The following is a 19519-nucleotide window of genomic DNA, read 5'->3' on the forward strand; positions in this document are numbered from 1 at the left end:
ACACAAACTTGAGGGACTAAAACCACATCCGTCTGTCTGTCCGTCCATCCTGTCTGTTTGTCCGTCCATCCTGTCTGTTTGTCTGTCCATCCTGTCTGTTTGTCCGTCCATCCTGTCTGTTTGTCCGTCCATCCTGTCTGTTTGTCCGTCCATCCTGTCTGTTTGTCCATCCATCCTGTCTGTTTGTGGCCAAACCCGAGAGACTAAAACCACATCCGTCTGTCTGTCCGTCCATCCTGTCTGTTTGTGGCCCAAGTACCACTTAGCACTCAGAAACCTAACCCCAGGGGACTTAAAAGGCCTTCTGGATGTGACCCTGCCATCCGGTTGACTGTGAACTGTGACACAGATTATGGTGTCATCATAGGGCTTCCCCTCAGTGCCAGCCCTGGCCCCTATGGGTCAAAGGTAGTGCCCTACTTGGGAATAGGCTGCCATTTGGGACACAGCCACAGGGCTTCAGCCCCCAGACAGCTAGGGGGCACTCTGTGACCATGGGTTGGGTTGGAGCCTCTGGGCCAGGCTGCCCTCTGGAATTAGCATTGACCCAGTAAACCCAGTGCTTCTTTGTCTCCACTGAGCCCAATGTGCTGAAGTGACAGATCAGTGATCGATCAAACCAACTCACTTCCCTTTTGTCTCTTTCTTTTGCAGATATTTCCAGAATTTCCTACTACACAGGTGAGTGTCCTTCAGAACTACAAGAGATCTTATATGCTGTGAACTACAAGATATCTTATATGCTGTGAACTACACGAGATCTTATATGCTGTGAACTACAATATATCTTATATGCTGTGAACTACAAGAGATCTTATATGCTGTGAACTACAGGAGATTTTATATGCTGTGAACTACAAGAGATCTTATATTCTATGAACTACAGGAGATCTTATATGCTGTGAACTACAGGAGATCTTATATGCTGTGAACTACAAGAGGTCTTACATGCTGTGAACTACAGGAGATCTTATATGCTGTGAACTACAGGAGATCTTATATGCTGTGAACTACAGGAGATCTTATATGCTGTGAACTACAAGAGATCTTACATGCTGGGAAGTTCTCTTATTCGCTTCTGTCAGATTATCCTTGAAGGCTCAAGGATAATACAGAATAGAAGGCTCCTAGATAAATCAGTCACCTGAATGTCATTTACCAACATCAACTCAGATGAAGGACACAACCACCTACTCCCAAGAGGATGTAGGCTTCTCTCCCAAGAGGATGTAGGCTTCGCTCCCAAGAGGATGTAGGCTTCGCTCCCAAGAGGATGTAGGCTTCTCTCCCAAGAGGATGTAGGCTTCTCACCCAAGAGGATGTAGGCTTCTCTCCCAAGAGGATGTAGGCTTCTCTCCCAAGAGGATGTAGGCTTCTCTCCCAAGAGGATGTAGGCTTCTCTCCCAAGAGGATGTAGGCTTCTCTCCCAAGAGGATGTAGGCTTCTCTTTCATCCTCAAAGTGCACTCCAACTATAATAATATGAATCCCCTCCACCGAGGGTGTCTGTGTTCACAGTGTAAAAATCATATTTCTTTAGATGATATAGGAAAGGGTTATTAGACTGAAGGTGTGTGTGCTTGTGTCTGTTGGATGATGGTCACTGGGAACACGACTTTACAGCAGCGGAATGACTAAACCCAAATGACATTTCAGTGTGTGTGTGTATATTTGAGTCATTCATTAGACAAGACAGGCCTATTTCAGGGAGTTAATGAACCTCTAGTCGCTGAAGAGCTATCGCTGCACTATCTACCATCTAGGATGCACAAACACTATTCAAAATGCTACTCTCTCCATGTTGCCTCATACTGAACTTTTGTTAGCTGTGTGTTTTCTCTGCAGCTCACTGCAGTCTCTGAATCATCTCAGTCCCTTTGATTTGTACAGTAGATTGTAGAGAGAGAGAGAGTGCGGCATCAAAGTATATTTTCCATTGTTTTCAGTGTGTGTCCTCACTGTAAGGACATTCTACTCAAACTAGTGGTGATACTTTGTCTCGATGCTGGACTGTTCTTCAAGGGGTAGTTCATTCAGAACGGCTCTGTCTTGAAACCCTGACTGCTGACATGCATGTTTTGGGAGGATTACTGTGTATTAACAGTGGACTAATGAACCAAATAGTAAAATATAGTTTTGAGGGAACTATTCCCTTTAAGCTCAGGCTGTGAGGGAGAGGCCTTGGATGAACTGTATACCCACTGGCCAGATATAATAGTGTTTAAAGCCATTGAGGTGAATGGTGATTTGATTATTTTATGGCTTCAACTTGATTTGTATGCTTACCCGGAGACCTTATCCTCAGCCACGACCATAAACCTGACATTATTTTATATCGGTCTAACATTTAATGTAAATTTATGTAGCTGGATATTTTATCACCTCATTCTACACTTAATACCTCCTCAAGGACAATTCTCTGCTGCCTCTACACACCTAGTCACACACACACACACACACACACACACACACACACACACACACACACACAAACACACACACACGTCCATTTTGTGTCCCCTGCCCTCCTTAACCACTTGCAGTAATAATGGAGAGTGACGAAGTAGGCCAACTCCATGATAAGAAATAGAGAGAGAGAAAATAAATAAATGAATATGCTAAAGGATGTGCAGAACCATGGTTGGGTCTATTCGGGTCCAGTCAGGTCTATCAGCTGTAGTTAAATCGACCCGAAACATGACCCCACCGGACCCAAGGGACATGTTAGAATTTCAGACCCGAACCTGATCAGGGTCGCTGTTTATCAGGTCCACCTGGACCCATGGACCCTCTACCCTAGGGTCAAAAGTAGTGCACTGTTTAGGAAAAAGGTGCCATTTGGAATGCATTCTCTGTACCCTCCGTCTCTCCTATCCCAGGCCTGATGGTTAGACTAAATAACCCTCCGTCTCTCCTCATCCCAGGTCTGATGTTTAGACTAAATAACCCTCCGTCTCTCCTCATCCCAGGTCTGATGTTTAGACTAAATAACCCTCCGTCTCTCCTCATCCCAGGCCTGATGTTTAGACTAAATAACCCTCCGTCTCTCCTCATCCCAGGCCTGATGTTTACACTAAATAACCCTCCGTCTCTCCTCATCCCAGGCCTGATGTTTAGACTAAATAACCCTCCGTCTCTCCTCATCCCAGGCCTGATGTTTAGACTAAATAACCCTCCGTCTCTCCTCATCCCAGGTCTGATGTTTAGACTAAATAACCCTCTGTCTCTCCTCATCCCAGGTCTGATGGTTAGACTAAATAACCCTCCGTCTCTCCACATCCCAGGCCTGATGGTTAGACTAAATTACCCTCCGTCTCTCCTCATCCCAGGCCTGATGGTTAGACTAAATAACCCTCCGTCTCTCCTCATCCCAGGTCTGATGTTTAGACTAAATAACCCTCCGTCTCTCCTCATCCCAGGTCTGATGTTTAGACTAAATAACCCTCCGTCTCTCCTCATCCCAGGCCTGATGTTTAGACTAAATAACCCTCCGTCTCTCCTCATCCCAGGTCTGATGTTTAGACTAAATAACCCTCCGTCTCTCCTCATCCCAGGTCTGATGTTTAGACTAAATAACCCTCCGTCTCTCCTCATCCCAGGCCTGATGTTTAGACTAAATAACCCTCCGTCTCTCCTCATCCCAGGCCTGATGTTTACACTAAATAACCCTCCGTCTCTCCTCATCCCAGGCCTGATGTTTAGACTAAATAACCCTCCGTCTCTCCTCATCCCAGGCCTGATGTTTAGACTAAATAACCCTCCGTCTCTCCTCATCCCAGGTCTGATGTTTAGACTAAATAACCCTCTGTCTCTCCTCATCCCAGGCCTGATGTTTAGACTAAATAACCCTCCGTCTCTCCTCATCCCAGGCCTGATGTTTAGACTAAATAACCCTCCGTCTCTCCTCATCCCAGGTCTGATGTTTAGACTAAATAACCCTCTGTCTCTCCTCATCCCAGGTCTGATGGTTAGACTAAATAACCCTCCGTATCTCCTCATCCCAGGTCTGATGGTTAGACTAAATAACCCTCCGTCTCTCCACATCCCAGGCCTGATGGTTAGACTAAATTACCCTCCGTCTCTCCTCATCCCAGGCCTGATGGTTAGACTAAATAACCCTCCGTCTCTCCTCATCCCAGGTCTGATGTTTAGACTAAATAACCCTCCGTCTCTCCTCATCCCAGGTCTGATGTTTAGACTAAATAACCCTCCGTCTCTCCTCATCCCAGGCCTGATGTTTAGACTAAATAACCCTCCGTCTCTCCTCATCCCAGGCCTGATGGTTAGACTAAATAACCCTCCGTCTCTCCTCATCCCAGGCCTGATGGTTAGACTAAATAACCCTCCGTCTCTCCTCATCCCAGGCCTGATGGTTAGACTAAATAACCCTCTCTCTCCTCATCCCAGGTCTGATGGTTAGACTAAATAACCCTCCGTCTCTCCTCATCCCAGGCCTGATGGTTAGACTAAATAACCCTCTCTCTCCTCATCCCAGGTCTGATGGTTAGACTAAATAACCCTCCGTCTCTCCTCATCCCAGGTCTGATGTTTAGACTAAATTACCCTCCGTCTCTCCACATCCCAGGCCTGATGTTTAGACTAAATAACCCTCCGTCTCTCCTCATCCCAGGCCTGATGGTTAGACTAAATAACCCTCCGTCTCTCCTCATCCCAGGCCTGATGTTTAGACTAAATTACCCTCCGTCTCTCCTGATCCCAGGCCTGATGGTTAGACTAAATAACCCTCCGTCTCTCCTCATCCCAGGCCTGATGGTTAGACTAAACAACCCTCCGTCTCTCCTCATCCCAGGCCTGATGTTTAGACTAAACAACCCTCCGTCTCTCCTCATCCCAGGCCTGATGGTTAGACTAAATAATCCTCCGTCTCTCCTCATCCCAGGCCTGATGGTTAGACTAAATAACCCTCCGTCTCTCCTGATCCCAGGCCTGATGTTTAGACTAAATAACCCTCCGTCTCTCCTCATCCCAGGCCTGATGGTTAGACTAAATAACCCTCCGTCTCTCCTCATCCCAGGTCTGATGTTTAGACTAAATAACCCTCCGTCTCTCCTCATCCCAGGTCTGATGGTGGTTAATGAGGTGGTCACTGCACTGATGTTTATGGCTCAAGCCCTCTTTAACAAGGTAGACAAATTGCAATCATCACCAAGGTAATCAAGGGAATCCTAATTAGAGGTTCAAACCATTTAATGGTGTTGTTATGGGAATGACTTGTTACATTTTAAAGGCAAGGAAATCCTGAATAATCCCTGTTTCTATGTTTCATCTGGGCTGGGTTACATGGGTCGTACAACGCCACTGCTTATAACTATAAATGACCTATCTAAGATGTGCTGAATCAATGATCTTCACCCCAGGGCTCCAGCCATGCATGTGGTTTGCTAACTTGCTAGCTAAGTGACTAGGCTGCAAGATCAAGCTTCTTGGTTACAGCAAAGTCAACATCCCAGCTGCCTAAATTTGTTTTGTGCGTCAATAATAATACTAATTAAATTTTTTCACATTTGGAAAGAAATAGCGGCCTTATGTGCACTGCCGGTAGTACCGTATCCCCCGGTATGGTACATGAACGGTATGAAAATGAGGATACCACTCAATCCTAAACTACTGTAGCTTGTAAAGAATAAAGTACGCCAGGCTCAACCTCCATGACTATGTGTAACCACGTGACAGCGTAGCCTGGTCCAGGTAGAGGGTGTTTTCTAACTGTGCTGATGATGAAAGCACCATGAGGGACGGAGTGGGGAGAAGTACACATCCAACCTCCTGACCTTGAACTGTGTCTGGCCCTTTTGAGCTTATGAAACACAGCCCACACAGCCCACACAGCCCCCACACACACAGCCCACACACACAGCCCCCACAGCCCCCACACAGCCCCCACACAGCCCCCACACAGCCCCCACACAGCCCCCACACACACAGCCCACAGCACACACACCCCCCACAGCCCACAGCACACACAGCCCACACAGCCCACACAGCCCCCACACACACAGCCCACAGCACACACAGCCCACACACACACAGCCCCCACACACACAGCCCACAGCCCACAGCACACACAGCCCACAGCACACACAGCACACACAGCCCACACAGCCCACACAGCCCCCACACACACAGCCCACAGCACACACAGCCCACAGCACACACAGCCCACAGCACACACAGCCCACACACACACAGCCCACAGCACACACAGCCCACACAGCCCACACAGCCCCCACACACACAGCCCGCAGCACACACAGCCCACACACACACACACAGCCCACACAGCCCACACACACACAGCACACACAGCCCCCACACACACAGCACACACAGCCCGCAGCACACACAGCCCACACACACACAGCCCGCAGCACACACAGCCCACACAGCCCACACAGCCCACACAAACACAGCCCACACAGCCCACACACACACAGACACACACACAGCCCACACAGCCCACAGCCCACACACACAGACAGCCCACACAGCCCACACACACACAGTCCATTAAGGTGACTGCTGACTATGTGACTGCAGAGATAATGGCAATAATGGTGAAAAGGATAATGGGGAAAACCTGAACTGCGACAGGAGGGTAAGATGTACAGGCTGTACTGACAGCTGTTGGATGGATGATCTGTCCTGGATTCAGACTCAGTGTGTTAGTGACACTAAAACATGATGACCTGTCCTGGATTCAGACTCAGTGTGTTAGTTAGTGACACTAAAACATGATGATCTGTCCTGGATTCAGACTCAGTGTGTTAGTGACACTAAAACATGTTGATCTGTCCTGGATTCAGACTCAGTGTGTTAGTTAGTGTCACTAAAACATGATGATCTGTCCTGGATTCAGACTCAGTGTGTTAGTGACACTAAAACATGATGATCTGTCCTGGATTCAGACTCAGTGTGTTAGTGTCACTAAAACATGATGACCTGTCCTGGATTCAGACTCAGTGTGTTAGTTAGTGACACTAAAACATGATGATCTGTCCTGGATTCAGACTCAGTGTGTTAGTTAGTGACACTAAAACATGATGACCTGTCCTGGATTCAGACTCAGTGTGTTAGTGTCACTAAAACATGATGACCTGTCCTGGATTCAGACTCAGTGTGTTAGTTAGTGACACTAAAACATGATGACCTGTCCTGGATTCAGACTCAGTGTGTTAGTTAGTGACACTAAAACATGATGATCTGTCCTGGATTCAGACTCAGTGTGTTAGTTAGTGTCACTAAAACATGATGATCTGTCCTGGATTCAGACTCAGTGTGTTAGTTAGTGACACTAAAACATGATGATCTGTCCTGGATTCAGACTCAGTGTGTTAGTGTCACTAAAACATGATGACCTGTCCTGGATTCAGACTCAGTGTGTTAGTTAGTGACACTAAAACATGATGATCTGTCCTGGATTCAGACTCAGTGTGTTAGTTAGGGACACTAAAACATGATGATCTGTCCTGGATTCAGACTCAGTGTGTTAGTTAGTGTCACTAAAACATGATGATCTGTCCTGGATTCAGACTCAGTGTGTTAGTTAGTGACACTAAAACATGATGATCTGTCCTGGATTCAGACTCAGTGTGTTAGTTAGTGACACTAAAACATGATGATCTGTCCTGGATTCAGACTCAGTGTGTTAGTGACACTAAAACATGATGATCTGTCCTGGATTCAGACTCAGTGTGTTAGTTAGTGACACTAAAACATGATGATCTGTCCTGGATTCAGACTCAGTGTGTTATTTAGTGACACTAAAACATGATGACCTGTCCTGGATTCAGACTCAGTGTGTTTGTTAGTGACACTAAAACATGATGATCTGTCCTGGATTCAGACTCAGTGTGTTAGTTAGTGTCACTAAAACATGACGATCTGTCCTGGATTCAGACTCAGTGTGTTAGTGACACTAAAACATGATGACCTGTCCTGGATTCAGACTCAGTGTGTTAGTGACACTAAAACATGATGATCTGTCCTGGATTCAGACTCAGTGTGTTAGTGACACTAAAACATGATGATCTGTCCTGGATTCAGACTCAGTGTGTTAGTGACACTAAAACATGATGATCTGTCCTGGATTCAGACTCAGTGTGTTAGTGACACTAAAACATGATGATCTGTCCTGGATTCAGACTCAGTGTGTTAGTTAGTGACACTAAAACATGATGATCTGTCCTGGATTCAGACTCAGTGTGTTAGTTAGGGACACTAAAACATGATGATCTGTCCTGGATTCAGACTCAGTGTGTTAGTTAGTGACACTAAAACATGATGATCTGTCCTGGATTCAGACTCAGTGTGTTAGTTAGTGTCACTAAAACATGACGATCTGTCCTGGATTCAGACTCAGTGTGTTAGTGTCACTAAAACATGATGATCTGTCCTGGATTCAGACTCAGTGTGTTAGTGTCACTAAAACGAGATGATCTGTCCTGGATTCAGACTCAGTGTGTTAGTTAGTGACACTAAAACATGATGAACTGTCCTGGATTCAGACTCAGTGTGTTAGTTAGTGACACTAAAACATGATGATCTGTCCTGGATTCAGACTCAGTGTGTTAGTGACACTAAAACATGATGATCTGTCCTGGATTCAGACTCAGTGTGTTAGTTAGTGTCACTAAAACATGATGATCTGTCCTGGATTCAGACTCAGTGTGTTAGTTAGTGTCACTAAAACATGATGATCTGTCCTGGATTCAGACTCAGTGTGTTAGTGACACTAAAACATGATGACCTGTCCTGGATTCAGACTCAGTGTGTTAGTGTCACTAAAACATGATGATCTGTCCTGGATTCAGACTCAGTGTGTTAGTTAGTGACACTAAAACATGATGACCTGTCCTGGATTCAGACTCAGTGTGTTAGTTAGTGACACTAAAACATGATGATCTGTCCTGGATTCAGACTCAGTGTGTTAGTGTCACTAAAACATGATGATCTGTCCTGGATTCAGACTCAGTGTGTTAGTGTCACTAAAACATGATGATCTGTCCTGGATTCAGACTCAGTGTGTTAGTTAGTGACACTAAAACATGATGATCTGTCCTGGATTCAGACTCAGTGTGTTAGTGTCACTAAAACATGATGATCTGTCCTGGATTCAGACTCAGTGTGTTAGTTAGTGACACTAAAACATGATGATCTGTCCTGGATTCAGACTCAGTGTGTTAGTGACACTAAAACATGATGATCTGTCCTGGATTCAGACTCAGTGTGTTAGTGACACTAAAACATGATGACCTGTCCTGGATTCAGACTCAGTGTGTTAGTGACACTAAAACATGATGATCTGTCCTGGATTCAGACTCAGTGTGTTAGTGACACTAAAACATGATGATCTGTCCTGGATTCAGACTCAGTGTGTTAGTGACACTAAAACATGATGACCTGTCCTGGATTCAGACTCAGTGTGTTAGTGACACTAAAACATGATGACCTGTCCTGGATTCAGACTCAGTGTGTTAGTTAGTGACACTAAAACATGATGATCTGTCCTGGATTCAGACTCAGTGTGTTAGTTAGTGTCACTAAAACATGATGATCTGTCCTGGATTCAGACTCAGTGTGTTAGTGACACTAAAACATGATGACCTGTCCTGGATTCAGACTCAGTGTGTTAGTTAGTGTCACTAAAACATGATGATCTGTCCTGGATTCAGACTCAGTGTGTTAGTGACACTAAAACATGATGATCTGTCCTGGATTCAGACTCAGTGTGTTAGTGACACTAAAACATGATGATCTGTCCTGGATTCAGACTCAGTGTGTTAGTTAGTGACACTAAAACATGATGATCTGTCCTGGATTCAGACTCAGTGTGTTAGTTAGTGACACTAAAACATGATGACCTGTCCTGGATTCAGACTCAGTGTGTTAGTGTCACTAAAACATGATGATCTGTCCTGGATTCAGACTCAGTGTGTTAGTGACACTAAAACATGTTGATCTGTCCTGGATTCAGACTCAGTGTGTTAGTTAGTGTCACTAAAACATGATGATCTGTCCTGGATTCAGACTCAGTGTGTTAGTTAGTGACACTAAAACATGATGATCTGTCCTGGATTCAGACTCAGTGTGTTATTTAGTGACACTAAAACATGATGACCTGTCCTGGATTCAGACTCAGTGTGTTTGTTAGTGACACTAAAACATGATGATCTGTCCTGGATTCAGACTCAGTGTGTTAGTTAGTGTCACTAAAACATGACGATCTGTCCTGGATTCAGACTCAGTGTGTTAGTGACACTAAAACATGATGACCTGTCCTGGATTCAGACTCAGTGTGTTAGTGACACTAAAACATGATGATCTGTCCTGGATTCAGACTCAGTGTGTTAGTGACACTAAAACATGATGATCTGTCCTGGATTCAGACTCAGTGTGTTAGTTAGTGACACTAAAACATGATGATCTGTCCTGGATTCAGACTCAGTGTGTTAGTTAGTGACACTAAAACATGATGATCTGTCCTGGATTCAGACTCAGTGTGTTAGTTAGTGACACTAAAACATGATGATCTGTCCTGGATTCAGACTCAGTGTGTTAGTTAGGGACACTAAAACATGATGATCTGTCCTGGATTCAGACTCAGTGTGTTAGTGACACTAAAACATGATGATCTGTCCTGGATTCAGACTCAGTGTGTTAGTGACACTAAAACATGATGATCTGTCCTGGATTCAGACTCAGTGTGTTAGTTAGTGACACTAAAACATGATGATCTGTCCTGGATTCAGACTCAGTGTGTTAGTTAGTGACACTAAAACATGATGATCTGTCCTGGATTCAGACTCAGTGTGTTAGTTAGTGACACTAAAACATGATGATCTGTCCTGGATTCAGACTCAGTGTGTTAGTTAGGGACACTAAAACATGATGATCTGTCCTGGATTCAGACTCAGTGTGTTAGTTAGTGACACTAAAACATGATGATCTGTCCTGGATTCAGACTCAGTGTGTTAGTTAGTGTCACTAAAACATGATGATCTGTCCTGGATTCAGACTCAGTGTGTTAGTTAGTGTCACTAAAACATGATGATCTGTCCTGGATTCAGACTCAGTGTGTTAGTGTCACTAAAACATGATGATCTGTCCTGGATTCAGACTCAGTGTGTTAGTTAGTGACACTAAAACATGATGAACTGTCCTGGATTCAGACTCAGTGTGTTAGTTAGTGACACTAAAACATGATGAACTGTCCTGGATTCAGACTCAGTGTGTTAGTGACACTAAAACATGATGATCTGTCCTGGATTCAGACTCAGTGTGTTAGTTAGTGTCACTAAAACATGATGATCTGTCCTGGATTCAGACTCAGTGTGTTAGTTAGTGTCACTAAAACATGATGATCTGTCCTGGATTCAGACTCAGTGTGTTAGTGACACTAAAACATGATGACCTGTCCTGGATTCAGACTCAGTGTGTTAGTGTCACTAAAACATGATGATCTGTCCTGGATTCAGACTCAGTGTGTTAGTTAGTGACACTAAAACATGATGACCTGTCCTGGATTCAGACTCAGTGTGTTAGTTAGTGACACTAAAACATGATGATCTGTCCTGGATTCAGACTCAGTGTGTTAGTGTCACTAAAACATGATGATCTGTCCTGGATTCAGACTCAGTGTGTTAGTGTCACTAAAACATGATGATCTGTCCTGGATTCAGACTCAGTGTGTTAGTTAGTGACACTAAAACATGATGATCTGTCCTGGATTCAGACTCAGTGTGTTAGTTAGTGACACTAAAACATGATGATCTGTCCTGGATTCAGACTCAGTGTGTTAGTGTCACTAAAACATGATGATCTGTCCTGGATTCAGACTCAGTGTGTTAGTTAGTGACACTAAAACATGATGATCTGTCCTGGATTCAGACTCAGTGTGTTAGTGACACTAAAACATGATGATCTGTCCTGGATTCAGACTCAGTGTGTTAGTGACACTAAAACATGATGACCTGTCCTGGATTCAGACTCAGTGTGTTAGTGACACTAAAACATGATGATCTGTCCTGGATTCAGACTCAGTGTGTTAGTGACACTAAAACATGATGATCTGTCCTGGATTCAGACTCAGTGTGTTAGTGACACTAAAACATGATGACCTGTCCTGGATTCAGACTCAGTGTGTTAGTGACACTAAAACATGATGACCTGTCCTGGATTCAGACTCAGTGTGTTAGTTAGTGACACTAAAACATGATGATCTGTCCTGGATTCAGACTCAGTGTGTTAGTTAGTGTCACTAAAACATGATGATCTGTCCTGGATTCAGACTCAGTGTGTTAGTGACACTAAAACATGATGACCTGTCCTGGATTCAGACTCAGTGTGTTAGTTAGTGTCACTAAAACATGATGATCTGTCCTGGATTCAGACTCAGTGTGTTAGTGACACTAAAACATGATGATCTGTCCTGGATTCAGACTCAGTGTGTTAGTGACACTAAAACATGATGATCTGTCCTGGATTCAGACTCAGTGTGTTAGTTAGTGACACTAAAACATGATGATCTGTCCTGGATTCAGACTCAGTGTGTTAGTTAGTGACACTAAAACATGATGACCTGTCCTGGATTCAGACTCAGTGTGTTAGTTAGTGTCACTAAAACATGATGATCTGTCCTGGATTCAGACTCAGTGTGTTAGTTAGTGTCACTAAAACATGATGATCTGTCCTGGATTCAGACTCAGTGTGTTAGTTAGGGACACTAAAACATGATGATCTGTCCTGGATTCAGACTCAGTGTGTTAGTTAGTGACACTAAAACATGATGATCTGTCCTGGATTCAGACTCAGTGTGTTAGTTAGTGACACTAAAACATGATGACCTGTCCTGGATTCAGACTCAGTGTGTTAGTTAGTGTCACTAAAACATGATGATCTGTCCTGGATTCAGACTCAGTGTGTTAGTGACACTAAAACATGATGACCTGTCCTGGATTCAGACTCAGTGTGTTAGTTAGGGACACTAAAACATGATGATCTGTCCTGGATTCAGACTCAGTGTGTTAGTTAGTGACACTAAAACATGATGATCTGTCCTGGATTCAGACTCAGTGTGTTAGTTAGTGTCACTAAAACATGATGATCTGTCCTGGATTCAGACTCAGTGTGTTAGTGACACTAAAACATGATGACCTGTCCTGGATTCAGACTCAGTGTGTTAGTGACACTAAAACATGATGATCTGTCCTGGATTCAGACTCAGTGTGTTAGTGTCACTAAAACATGATGATCTGTCCTGGATTCAGACTCAGTGTGTTAGTTAGTGTCACTAAAACATGATGATCTGTCCTGGATTCAGACTCAGTGTGTTAGTTAGTGTCACTAAAACATGATGATCTGTCCTGGATTCAGACTCAGTGTGTTAGTTAGTGACACTAAAACATGATGATCTGTCCTGGATTCAGACTCAGTGTGTTAGTTAGTGACACTAAAACATGATGATCTGTCCTGGATTCAGACTTAGTGTGTTAGTGACACTAAAACATGATGACCTGTCCTGGATTCAGACTCAGTGTGTTAGTGTCCCACTCAAAGCTTTTCAATGACAATAAAGACCTTTACAGACCACATACACGTGCTGCTTATTTGTGTGTGTGTGTGCGTGCGTGCGCGTCGGTGTGTGCGTGCCCATTTTCGGTTGTTGTTGACAGTTTTTCCTCCCTAGTTATACAAGTAATTTGTCATTCTAATCCACATCCTTTGAGTTGATTTAGTAACCGTGGAACCATGGTCTTAGAGACCCTAACAGTACGTCTGTCTTAGCTACCAGAACCAGGGCCAGCAGACGAGACATATTCAGCTGATGACTGCATGCTCCACTGAACCATACGACCATGTGTGTTTCTGCGTCTGGGTGTGTGTGTGTGTGTCTCTGTCTGTGTGTGTCTCTGTCTGTGTGTGTGTGTGTGTGTCTGTGTGTGTGTGTGTCTCTGTGTGTGTGTGTCTCTGTGTGTGTGTGTGTGTGTGTGTGTGTGTGTGTGTGTGTGTGTCTCTGTGTGTGCATGGTTGCATATGCCTGCTTCTCACCCAGTTCTTCCAATCTGGTGTCTGTGTGTATTGGTAACACATGTCCCAGCCTGGGCTCCTGCTATGGGAATAGGAATCAAGCAGGAGGGGATAGTGAGAGGCTTTTGTGTTTGGGAACAGAGGGCCGGATGTGACCCTTTGAATAGCTGCACGGGAGGAGCACCTCTCCCTCTCCATGGGGTGCAGTCAGAGCCCCCTTTGTGTGTCTGCCGCGGCTGTTTCTGGGGGCTCTGTCCCCCCTCCATTCCCCTGCTCCGCTGTGCATTCCAAATGGCGCCCTATTCCCTACATAGTGCACCTTGTAGCTAACAGAGTGCTATTTGGAATGCTGCAGCAATCCACATGAATACCTATTGTAGATGCAGCAGTCCACATGAATACCTACTGTAGATGCAGCAGTCCACATGAATACCTATTGTAGATGCAGCAGTCCACATGAATACCTACTGTAGATGCAGCAGTCCACATGAATACCTACTGTAGATGCAGCAGTCCACATGAATACCTACTGTAGATGCAGCAGTCCACATGAATACCTATTGTAGATGCAGCAGTCCACATGAATACCTACTGTAGATGCAGCAGTCCACATGAATACCTATTGTAGATGCAGCAGTCCACATGAATACCTACTGTAGATGCAGCAGTCCACATGAATACCTATTGTAGATGCAGCAGTCCACATGAATACCTATTGTAGATGCAGCAGTCCACATGAATACCTACTGTAGATGCAGCAGTCCACATGAATACCTACTGTAGATGCAGCAGTCCACATGAATACCTACTGTAGATGCAGCAGTCCACATGAATACCTACTGTAGATGCAGCAGTCCACATGAATACCTACTGTAGATGCAGCAGTCCACATGAATACCTACTGTAGATGCAGCAGTCCACATGAATACCTACTGTAGATGCAGCAGTCCACATGAATACCTACTGTAGATGCAGCAGTCCACATGAATACCTACTGTAGATGCAGCAGTCCACATGAATACCTACTGTAGATGCAGCAGTCCACATGAATACCTATTGTAGATGCAGCAGTCCACATGAATACCTACTGTAGATGCAGCAGTCCACATGAATACCTATTGTAGATGCAGCAGTCCACATGAATACCTACTGTAGATGCAGCAGTCCACATGAATACCTATTGTAGATGCAGCAATCCACATGAATACCTATTGTAGATGCAGCAGTCCACATGAATACCTACTGTAGATGCAGCAGTCCACATGAATACCTACTGTAGATGCAGCAGTCCACATGAATACCTACAGTAGATGCAGCAGTCCACATGAATACCTACTGTAGATGCAGCAGTCCACATGCATACCTACTGTAGATGCAGCAGTCCACATGAATACCTATTGTAGATGCAGCAGTCCACATGAATACCTACTGTAGATGCAGCAGTCCACATGAATACCTACTGTAGATGCAGCAGTCCACATGAATACCTACTGTAGATGCAGCAGTCCACATGAATACCTACTGTAGATGCAGCAGTCCACATGAATACCTACTGTAGATGCAGCAGTCCACATGAATACCTACTGTAGATGCAGCAGTCCACATGAATACCTACTGTAGATGCAGCAGTCCACATGAATACCTACTGTAGATGCAGCAGTCCACATGAATACCTACTGTAGATGCAGCAGTCCACATGAATACCTACAGTAGATGCAGCAGTCCACATGAATACCTACAGTAGATGCAGCAGTCCACATGAATACCTACTGTAGATGCAGCAGTCCACATGAATACCTACTGTAGATGCAGCAGTCCACATGAATACCTACTGTAGATGCAGCAGTCCACATGAATACCTACTGTAGATGCAGCAGTCCACATGAATACCTACTGTAGATGCAGCAGTCCACATGAATACCTACTGTAGATGCAGCAGTCCACATGAATACCTACTGTAGATGCAGCAGTCCACATGAATACCTACTGTAGATGCAGCAGTCCACATGAATACCTACTGTAGATGCAGCAGTCCACATGAATACCTACTGTAGATGCAGCAGTCCACATGAATACCTACAGTAGATGCAGCAGTCCACATGAATACCTACTGTAGATGCAGCAGTCCACATGAATACCTACTGTAGATGCAGCAGTCCACATGAATACCTACTGTAGATGCAGCAGTCCACATGAATACCTACTGTAGATGCAGCAGTCCACATGCATACCTACTGTAGATGCAGCAGTCCACATGAATACCTACTGTAGATGCAGCAGTCCACATGAATACCTACTGTAGATGCAGCAGTCCACATGAATACCTACTGTAGATGCAGCAGTCCACATGAATACCTACTGTAGATGCAGCAGTCCACATGAATACCTACTGTAGATGCAGCAGTCCACATGAATACCTACTGTAGATGCAGCAGTCCACATGAATACCTACTGTAGATGCAGCAGTCCACATGAATACCTACTGTAGATGCAGCAGTCCACATGAATACCTACTGTAGATGCAGCAGTCCACATGAATACCTACAGTAGATGCAGCAGTCCACATGAATACCTACAGTAGATGCAGCAGTCCACATGAATACCTACTGTAGATGCAGCAGTCCACATGAATACCTACTGTAGATGCAGCAGTCCACATGAATACCTACTGTAGATGCAGCAGTCAGCCACGGCTCCTCCTCAGTAAGAAGAAAATGATTCAAGAAACAGCAGCATAATTCTCTGCCTTCTAAATAAACTTGGCCACGCAGGCTAGTCTGTGGTGCCACGTGCTAGTTTACATGACAACAGGTTGACTCTCAAATGGCACCCCATTTCCTTCATAGCACACTGCTTTGGACCAGGGCCCTATGGGATATAATCAAACGTAGTCTACGACACAGGGAATCAGGGTTTTTTCTCCATCTATATTATCCATAGATTAAACTTTGAACAACTTCCGTTGGAATCATTGCTGTGTTAGTACCGACCATGAGAAATCCAAAATGATTCGTGTTTTTCTCAAGGATTGCAACCAAAGTGTCTGGCTAGTCTGCTGGATATGAAAATCCTAATCTGTGTCCTAAATAGGTACCATAGTCCCTATGGCTGTGGTCCAAAGTAGTACACTATGTAGGGATTAGGGCTGGGGATTGCCAGAGACCTCATGATATGATATAGGTGCCCATGTGATATGTATAAGCGATTCTCACGATTCGATATGTATAGTGATTCGATACTGTGATTTTTATTGTGATTCAATGTTCCAACATATTGCTCGCTTTCTCTGTCTCTCTCTCGCTCGCTACCTTCCATCTCTCTCTCTCTCTCTCTTGCTACCTTCCATCTCTCTCTCTCTCTTGCTACCTTCCATCTCTCTCTCTCTCTCTCTCTCTCTCTCTCTCTCTCTCTCTTTCTCTATCTTTCTCTCTCTCTTGCTACCTTCCATCTCTCTCTCTCTCTTGCTACCTTCCATCTCTCTCTCTCTCTCTTTCTCTCTCTCTCTCTCTCGCTCTCTCTCTCTCTCTCTCTCTCTCTCTCTCTCTCTCTCTCTCTCTCTCTCTCTCTCTCTCTCTCTCTCTCTCTCTCTCTCTCTCTCTCTCTCTCTCTTTCTCTCTCTCTTGCTACCTTCCATCTCTCTTTCTCTCTCTTTCTCTCTCTTGCTACCTTCCATCTCTCTTTCTCTCTCTCTCTCTCTTTCTTGCTACCTTCCATCTCTCTCTCTCTCTCTCTCTCTCTCTCTCTCTCTCTCTCTCTCTCTCTCTCTCTTGCTACCTTCCATCTCTCTCTTGCTACCTTCCATCTCTCTCTCTCTCTCTCTCTCTCTTGCTACCTTCCATCTCTCTCTCTCACTTGCTACCTTCCATCGCTCTCTCTCCCTCTCTCTACCTCCCTTCTTTATCTCTCTCCCTCTCTCTACCTCCCTCTTTATCTCTCTCCCTCCCCTCTTTATCTCTCTCCCTCTCTCTACCTCCCCTCTTTATCGCTCTCCCTCTCTCTACCCCCCCTCTTTATCTCTCTCCCTCTCTACCTCCCTTCTTTATCTCTCTCCCTCTTTCTACCTCCCTTCTTTATCTCTCTCCCTCTCTCTACCTCCCCTCTTTATCTCTCTCCCTCTCTCTACCTCCCTTCTTTATGTCTCTCCCTCTCTCTACCTCCCTTCTTTATCTCTCTACCTTTCTTTATCTCTCTCCCTCTCTCTACCTCCCTTCTTTATCTCTCTCCCTCTCTCTACCTCCCTTCTTTATCTCTCTCCCTCTCTCTACCTCCCTTCTTTATCTCTCTCCCTCTCTCTACCTCCCTTCTTTATCTCTCTCCCTCTCTCTACCTCCCTTTATCTCTCTCCCTCTCTCTACCTCCCTTTATCTCTCTCCCTCTCTCTACCTCCCCTTATCTCTCTCCCTCTCTCTACCTCCCTCTTTATCTCTCTCCCTCTACCTCCCCTCTTTATCTCTCTCCCTCTCTCTACCTCCCCTCTTTATCTCTCTCCCTCTCTCTACCTCCCCTCTTTATCTCTCTCCCTCTCTCTACCTCCCCTCTTTATCTCTCTCCCTCTCTCTACCTCCCTCTTTATCTCTCTCCCTCTCTTCTTTATCTCTCTCCCTCTCTCTACCTCTCTTCTTTATCTCTCTCCCTCTCTCTACCTCCCTTTATCTCTCTCCCTCTCTCTACCTCCCTCTTTATCTCTCTCCCTCTCTCTACCTCCCCTCTTTATCTCTCTCCCTCTCTCTACCTCCCCTCTTTATCTCTCTCCCTCTCTCTACCTCCCCTCTTTATCTCTCTCCCTCTCTCTACCTCCCCTCTTTATCTCTCTCCCTCTTTCTACCTCCCCTCTTTTATCTCTCTCCCTCTTTCTACCTCCCCTCTTTATCTCTCTCCCTCTCTCTACCTCCTCTCTTTATCTCTCTCCCTCTCTCTACCTCCTCTCTTTATCTCTCTCCCTCTCTCTACCTCCCCTCTTTGTCTCTCTCCCTCTCTCTACCTCCCCTCTTTATCTCTCTCCCTCTTTCTACCTCCCCTCTTTATCTCTCTCCCTCTCTCTACCTCCCTTCTTTATCTCTCTCCCTCTCTCTACCTCCCTTCTTTATCTCTCTCCCTCTCTCTACCTCCCCTCTTTATCTCTCTCCCTCTCTCTCTCCCTCTCTCTACCTCCCTCTTTATCTCTCTCCCTCTCTCTACCTCCCCTCTTTATCTCTCTCCCTCTCTCTACCTCCCCTCTTTATCTCTCTCCCTCTCTCTACCTCCCCTCTTTATCTCTCTCCCTCTCTCTACCTCCCCTCTTTATCTCTCTCCCTCTCTCTACCTCCCCTCTTTATCTCTCTCCCTCTCTCTACCTCCCCTCTTTATCTCTCTCCCTCTCTCTACCTCCCTCTTTATCTCTCTCCCTCTCTCTACCTCCCTCTTTATCTCTCTCCCTCTCTTCTTTATCTCTCTCCCTCTCTCTACCTCTCTTCTTTATCTCTCTCCCTCTCTCT

General features: G+C 45.1%; 1 protein-coding gene across 2 annotated transcripts in view; it reads left to right on the plus strand.

Moving 5' to 3' along the window:
• LOC129820226 (focal adhesion kinase 1-like) overlaps nucleotides 1-19519 on the plus strand; it is a 226891-nt gene that overhangs the window by 74938 nt on the left and 132434 nt on the right. For both annotated transcript variants that reach the window (XM_055877249.1, XM_055877247.1), the window contains exon 2: nucleotides 655-681. Coding sequence is in view for 1 of the 2 variants with exons in the window: in XM_055877247.1 (XP_055733222.1) it covers nucleotides 655-681 (27 nt within the window). In the remaining variant the exon portion in view is untranslated. The remainder of the gene's footprint in view (nucleotides 1-654; nucleotides 682-19519) is intronic.

This window comes from Salvelinus fontinalis, chromosome 22 (assembly GCF_029448725.1).
Source record: "Salvelinus fontinalis isolate EN_2023a chromosome 22, ASM2944872v1, whole genome shotgun sequence".
NCBI lineage: Eukaryota > Metazoa > Chordata > Actinopteri > Salmoniformes > Salmonidae > Salvelinus > Salvelinus fontinalis.